At 47.3% G+C, this 7,090-nt stretch overlaps 1 protein-coding gene and 1 non-coding gene across 2 annotated transcripts; both read left to right on the forward strand.

The window, feature by feature from the left end:
• F5B22DRAFT_t95 lies at positions 1 to 78 on the forward strand. Its single transcript has one exon. It is a non-coding gene; the product is annotated as a tRNA-Glu (tRNA).
• A 2,419-nt stretch (positions 79 to 2,497) lies between these two features.
• F5B22DRAFT_112368 (uncharacterized protein) lies at positions 2,498 to 4,894 on the forward strand. Its single transcript, XM_047968787.1, has 7 exons — positions 2,498 to 2,795; positions 2,849 to 2,881; positions 2,943 to 2,984; positions 3,041 to 3,337; positions 3,389 to 3,616; positions 3,677 to 3,713; positions 3,769 to 4,894. The coding sequence occupies exons 1-7, from the start codon at positions 2,761 to 2,763 to the stop codon at positions 4,783 to 4,785; spliced, it is 1,689 nt and encodes a 562-aa protein (XP_047831746.1). The 5' UTR covers positions 2,498 to 2,760; the 3' UTR covers positions 4,786 to 4,894.
• Positions 4,895 to 7,090: the final 2,196 nt, after the last annotated feature.

A 7,090-nucleotide genomic window follows, 5' to 3' on the forward strand; every position in this document is an offset into this window, starting at 1 on the left:
GGGCGTGTGGTGTAATGGTAGCAACCGGGATCTCATTACGTGGCAACCGGGACGTCGGTTCAAATCCGACCATGTCCAAACTTTTTCCAGATTTCCTTTTTAGGTCAATTCTTCATGTAGCTTTTGTCCTACCTAAGCAGCCTCGGTTCCCCAAACCACAACGTCATGTTGGGACTCGGACTGTAGGGTACCTATATGTATATGTATATGTATATGGAAATGGTTTAGACACCTGATGAATGCAACACTGTAGGTATTTTGATCCGGGAGATGTGTGTGTCAAGCCCGTCTCTGCCCGTCCGTCTCTCCCCGTCATACCAGCATTGACTTACCTTACACATACAGACATAGACTAGGCTACCTTGTACTTCTCTCTCTCTCTCTCTCTCTCTTATAATGTAGGCGGTCAGCTACTATGGTACCTAAGCTTTTACACTCCCTTACTCGCATTGAAGGCAGGGGACCTTACCTTACGCTACCTAGGTAGATAGATGTGATAGATGCCAGAGCGAATAGGTGCTGCTTGTACAGCAAAGTTAGAGCATTGCTAGACTTACTTACAGAGATAGTTACTTAACAGCTGTCCGTCCTAGGACAGGCATTGTATGGCCTGTTTTGGACATTTTCACGCCATGCCTACCCGGTACATGGTGTACCTACCTAAGGATGTACCTTTCTATATGTAGGTACCTAGCATACCTATGTTAGGTACACTGCAGTGAAGAAAGATACACTTAATTGACTGCCTAATCACACAGTGTCCCTCCCCCCAAAGTACCCAAGCAGCCAGGTACTTCCTTTCCTGTACAGCCCCATCTCTGGCTCAAGATACCTAGCTTGTAGATAGCTATCTACCCACTGAACGGGAAGATTGTGCAGATAATCACAGTTATAGACAAGTACCGTACAATATACCAGGTGGTGGCATTTATCACGATCCAAGGTATACATACCTACATATAGGATAGAGAACAAACAGCGTCTATCTATATAGGTAGGTAGGTATGTACACACAGTATTTATAGTGGTATGTCTTTATGTGTCAAGTGATAAGAGGCACTGTACGCTAGTAGAAACTTGCGGAAAGGGACCACACTATACTCAAACAGGCCTTCGCGGCTACACTGCAGCGCTGCATGGCACGGGTTGCATTTTGTTGCGGTTGTCGCACTGGCCTCCTCTCCCTCGTCTCTCACTTACAGCTAGGTACATCCTTATGTACCTCTTGCCGGTACCTTTTGGCTTTTTGGATGGCTGCGATGGCTGCGCTGGCTGCTTTGGCTACTTGCTTGCTGGGTCGGGCTGCATGGAGTGGGCGGGCGTGGGCCCACCATCCATCCATCCATCCATCCACAGCCTCCATCCTTCCTTCTTTCTCTCTCTTTCTCCCTTTGCAAATGCCCTTTGCCAGCCATTGCATGCATGTATGTATGTACCTAAGTACCGCGCCATGTAGGTACTTAAGGTACAGATGTACATACATATGTATCTATAGATGTACCCGCTGTACAGGGCTTCATTTGGGCCCCTCCTGACACCCACTGACAACCCACTGACACCCACTGGCTGGCTGGCTGACTGACACAATGCAACTAGGTACCTACCCTACCTTAGGTACATACCTTAGGTACCTACATACCTAGGTAGGTACGGTAGGTGCTTGCTTGCTGCAACTCAACTGCCACTTGCACCTGCACCGCTGGCTCCTGCGCTGCCGCAGCTAAGTCATTATAACAACCCGCCGTCCCCCCGACTCTGGCTCCCGTTCTGCTCGATCCGTCCCCCATCTTATATATCTCATCAACAACCATCTCGGCGCTGCGTCTGCTGCACCACCCTCACCACCCACACTCGCTTTATTGCAACCCCTAGGAAGTCCTCGTCGACTCCTGTCATTCGCTTGTTCCTTTTTTTGTGTGTTTGGAGATTTGGAAACCGAGAGTTCTCGACCTTGAACAAATCTTAACTCTATACTCTCTGGCTCAAACTCAATCAATACCTGCGCCCACTTTGTCATAAGTACCGAATCGCCAGCATCTATCTCAACAACACTATCGCTTATCTCCATTGTCAACAACTGAAGCCCTGGCCTGATCGTCTCGCCACAAAGCAGGAATCTAGCTGTCTAGTGTCCCGTGCCCAAGCTCATCATCAGTTGCTACCTGGCTATCGGCTCTCGCTATATATACTTATATAACATTGTACTCCCTGCTAGAGTCGGCTCTTCGTTGTTGACCCTGTGCTCTCCCGCCTGGAACGACGACACATTCAATCGCTTAAAACACCTTGAAAGGAAAGGGAATAGCCAACTAGACGACATTTTGACCAGGCAGCGCATCCATCGTATCACTAGTTGTTATCGCATCTCTACCGGTCTTTTCGGCAGTTGGTCTGAACTTCTGATGCATGTCTCGATAACGTACTGTTAGCCATCTCGATAAAGTACATAGTTGCAACCACCACCAAGTAACAACCTTGAAAGCTACCACGTACTGAGCTCTGCTATCTGGACAAAATCAACTCCTCAACCCCTCTCGACCTCGTTACGAACCTTTCGCTCGCTTTTTGTTTTGGCACCAAGTTCTCTTGTGCCTTGTTTTATGTATGTATCCCATTGGTCGCACATAGTTGATATTCGGGTTCATTAGCGCCCCTATCTAGAGTTCCTGTATAGAGAATACGATGAGTTGGAAGTACCGTTATTGATAGCTTTTATTTTTTTTAGTTTTTCTTCGTCACCTTCGATTCACTTTTCTTACAATGGCTGGTCCCGGCGGTGGTCCCCCACGACGCAGGTTAGTTTTGTACCATGCATACCCGCTGAGACAACTTACTGATAGTTATCTAGCCACACAAAGTCTCGCAAAGGCTGCGAGAACTGGTAAGCAGGATACAGCCCTCACCAGAGACCTGGTCCACTGTTCACTAACTCCGATCTCTAGCAAACGCCGACATATTCGGTGTGATGAAAACTTTCCTCAATGGTGAGCTCTACGTCTATAACAGACTATTGAGGAACTCCAGACTAATCATTCACTAGTCGGAACTGTACTAAACACAAGGTCCGATGCCCCTATAATGATGTGTCCGTCCCTGATGAGAGAGCTACGACTCCGGATAAGCCTGATCTCATGTGGACGCCCGAGATCGAGGCGAATATCGCGGAATGGAAACGCACCGGCATTTTCCCATTCCCCAACCTCGTGTATCCCGCGCCTTCACCGCAATACTACACTGTCGAGGAGCTGCGCTTGATTTACCATGTTGCGTCTATCTGCCACGACCTGAATGCGATTGATGCCAACAATTTCACTCTATGGACTCGCCAGATCCCCACGTAAGTGTCGTACGTTTCACGCATCGCGATGACGACTAACAGCAAGGATAGAATTATTGCAATTGGTGCGACACAGCGCTACGTCATGCATGCTCTGCTCGCATTTTCTGCCGAGCACATTGCTTTCCTGACAACCTGCCCCTTGGTCGGAAACATGGCCTACGAGCACCGTGGCATCGCCTTCAATGGGTTACAGGAGGCCATCGGGAATTTTTCACCGGAGAACTCTGACGCCGTCCTGGCTGCATCTCTCGTCCTTTCATGGCAGGCTACAGATTGGTAAGCAATAAATGCTGCATCTATTCATCCGACCGACGATAGCTGACCGAAACATAATAGGCGGAGCTGGACCCAGCTAATGCAAGGAACCTCGTCGGTAAGTGACATGATGGCGGATTGGTCCAGTTTGCGGAGCTAACGTACTGCAAAAGATTATCGATGCCATTGAGCCTTGGAAGCACAAATCCCAGTTTGGAGAGTTCATCGCAGAAAGCAGCACGTTCCCCACTGCTCCTCCTTCCCCTCAGCCGGACCGTAAACCTAATCAGCCCGACAAAGCGGACTTGGATGCATTTCAGCGCACCATCAATCATCTAGCTAAGGTGGAGGCCCATCTCAAACAGAACAAGGAGGATCCCCAGCTCATTCAGCAGCTTGCTTCTTTCCTCAAAGGAGCTCGCAAGGTCAGCCCTATTCAATCTATTGAAGATCAATTTGACCGACTTCGACCTCTGCGAACCTGGCTTTTCTGGCTGCCAGTTGGTTGTCTGAAGGAAAATGGAGCTTCGCCAAGTGCCCTGTTAGTCATCGCGCATTACTACACCGCTGCCATGATGATGGAACGCCTCTTCCCGGAAATCGGTGCTGCTTACTTCGGCAGCATGGCAATCGGACCAGTTGAAGAGATTGCGCGACGACTTCTTTCAATCAACGTTTCGGGCAGTCTTGATGGAGATGTTCAAACACCACTACCGCTGATGGAGTTTGCCGTCGACACGATCGGCGAGTTTCGTTCACGATTGGGCTGGGTTCAGCCGACGCGTACACAGTCCTTTCCCCAATTCGATCCGCCCAACTTTTACATGAGTGAGCATGGGACGCCGCCTACTACAACGTACATGCCTTATGGTGATAGTCCCGCTTTCAGCTGGAGTACAGAAGATCTTTCTTCTATGCTTACATCCGAGCCGGAGTGTGGAAATGGGGTGACCCCTTTGACAATCTCGTCTCCTTACCACAATGGCCAGTATCTCAGCATCCCATCTCCTTCGTATGGGGGATATAGCCCAGCATCATCGACATTTGGTGAAGGATCTATTGTGTACAGCGACAACGAGGACTTCAGCTCATTCGACACGGGTATGGCAGAATATCCCCATATGGTTGAACAGGGGCATGGCAATTTTGGTGTAGGGTTCGTCTCTCCATTCCAATCCGTTTGGGTCTAAGTGGCAACACTCATGGGCATGCTACCAATACGAGAAGCGCACAAGTGATTAACATTTACGCTCAGGACCACTCGCGCTCAGCATGCTCATTCATCGAGTCACCCTACGCTTGAAATTCCCTTTTATCGCCAGAATGCCGCTAATTCTTCGGCATGGCCGCACGCGCCCTACGAGACTACACCATCGCCATTTCTAGAAGCTCACCAATGGTCGACGAATGGTTACAGTGAATCTACGACTCCCCTTTCTGTCTCAGCACCATCGCCAGTCTTCATGCCTTCGCCACAATTTATGCATCATCGACATAATTCCTCCGTTTCTTCAGCGCCTGTTCAGTATAAAAGAGAGGAGGAATAATATCGATAGCTCGCTATGTTTTCATCACTTACCGGACCACCCCTAGCCTTTTTACCATTATCCTTTTTAATGCTCTTTTCAACAACACCTCAGACGCCATTGTACACCACGTTCCTTTGACAGGACTCGCTATACCGACATGTCTGTATCGACACAATGATCACCACATTCCCTATCTACAGAACTACTATCCTTAATTACTAGTATATAATGATCCAGCTTACGACGCTCCTTACGACTATATCCGGAAGATACCCGATAGACACTCCTTACGCAAGCACCCATTAGAGACCGACCACTCACGCTCCTTACGACTTACGACGATTTCTATGCATTGTTAATAGAATCTCATCCGCTCCCTCAAAGACGGCAATTATCTGGAATTATCAGGATACCCAGCACACACCTTGTTTCCAAACTGCATAGCGACTGTTTACACTTTTTTCAATGGGCAGAGGAGGAAAAATCGACGACAATTTCTGTCTAACTGCATGGACCGGCGTTTTGAGTTTGTTTTATTTGCTTTTTCTGTTAGGATTGGATACAAAGCTGTCTAAGCTTTTGCCCGAGCAGTTGACGGCCATGTCGAGGCTGGGAAAAATGAGGGAGTTCTTGGTGCAACATTTTGATTTGCTGTAGTTTGCCAGGGCGATTTTACCGCTCATAGGAGCAGTTGTGTTAGTCAAAATTATGTTGGAGGCGGGTTATTACCTGCTGCTGTACTGTTCAGAGGACATGAGAGCTAATGCACACGGCAAGACAGCTTGATCAGATGCTGCGTTGCCGAACCTAATATTAATAATACACTGCTGATTGCCAACCAATTTTTCTGTTTTCCCCCAGTTATAGTATGAACAAGTCGTCAAGAAGGAAGGTATTTTCAAGATATTCTAATGTGACTCCCAGGTTCCCTACACATTCAAGCCACATATCATCATCGCGATGGTTCCCGTGTCTAATATCTGCCATCAATTCCATGACTTAGCCAGATCCAGAGCCAGCAGTCTGGGGGAGCACCGATAAGGGAATTGCTGAACAGGGTAATTTCTGTACCCGTGCATACAATGTACCTTTACCTAGTAGTCTAGAACGTGCCACAGGGGAATCCCACATGCAAGAATCAGGCAGGAGATCATAGAGATTTGAAGAAGTTCTTTATTGGATTTATACGTCCAAGGGAAGCTGCTTGATATATCCTTGGCCCTCTCTACTTAGGGTACGATTTATTTCATTTTTTCTGGCTACTGACTACGATAGTTTTCTCATATCTCTGGGGTGAAAGAAGTCTCTTGCTTTTTACCTCGAATAGACTGACAACTAACTCCATTGGTGGGAGGAATATAATGAGTGAGTGAGTGAGCTCGGGATAGGATAGCAGCTTTTTTTATTTTTGGATTGAAATACTTGCAAGGACCCGGCCGGTTGTTACACCACTCACGTCTAGTGGTACCACTATACATACAGTTTGTTACTGCCCTTAACCTGGAAATAGGTATCAGTACCCTAGTACAATGTATAGTGTTATGCTGATGCTGCTGATGATGATGATTATTCGTGTCACTGAATCACCCCCGGTCGGGGTGCGTTGGCGTGAATGTGGCGCGCGGGGAGGAGAGAAAAGTGCGGAATACATACCTAGTGTATGAAGTATGTACATGCTTTTGCTCCTAAATTTGGGAAGATTGATTGAGGAGGTCGTGCAGAATGAGCGGTGAGAATAGTAGTAGGTAACCTACATACCGGTATACCTAGATAGATCATGGGTTGTTGCACTCATTGGGTTTTATTACCTGGGTTTACTGTAGCGATTTATTTTATTTTCACTTTTTTTTTTTTTTTTTTTGGGGGGGGGGGGGGGGGGGGGGGTTTGATATTAATTTAAAACCAAAAAATATTTAATTTGTTTGTAAAATATATAAAAAAAAAAAAAACCCAAAATGTGTTTGGT

This window comes from Xylaria bambusicola (genome assembly GCF_022495145.1).
Source record: "Xylaria bambusicola strain CBS 139988 unplaced genomic scaffold F5B22scaffold_16, whole genome shotgun sequence".
NCBI lineage: Eukaryota > Fungi > Ascomycota > Sordariomycetes > Xylariales > Xylariaceae > Xylaria > Xylaria bambusicola.

Bases quoted from the DNA above. Each gene is read 5' to 3' on its own strand.
- F5B22DRAFT_112368 (XM_047968787.1), top strand. From the start codon at position 2,761: ATGGCTGGTCCCGGCGGTGGTCCCCCACGACGCAG. The intron at 2,985-3,040 runs GTGAGCTCTACG...ATCATTCACTAG, and splicing joins GATGAAAACTTTCCTCAATG to TCGGAACTGTACTAAACACA. The intron at 3,714-3,768 runs GTAAGTGACATG...GTACTGCAAAAG, and splicing joins TAATGCAAGGAACCTCGTCG to ATTATCGATGCCATTGAGCC.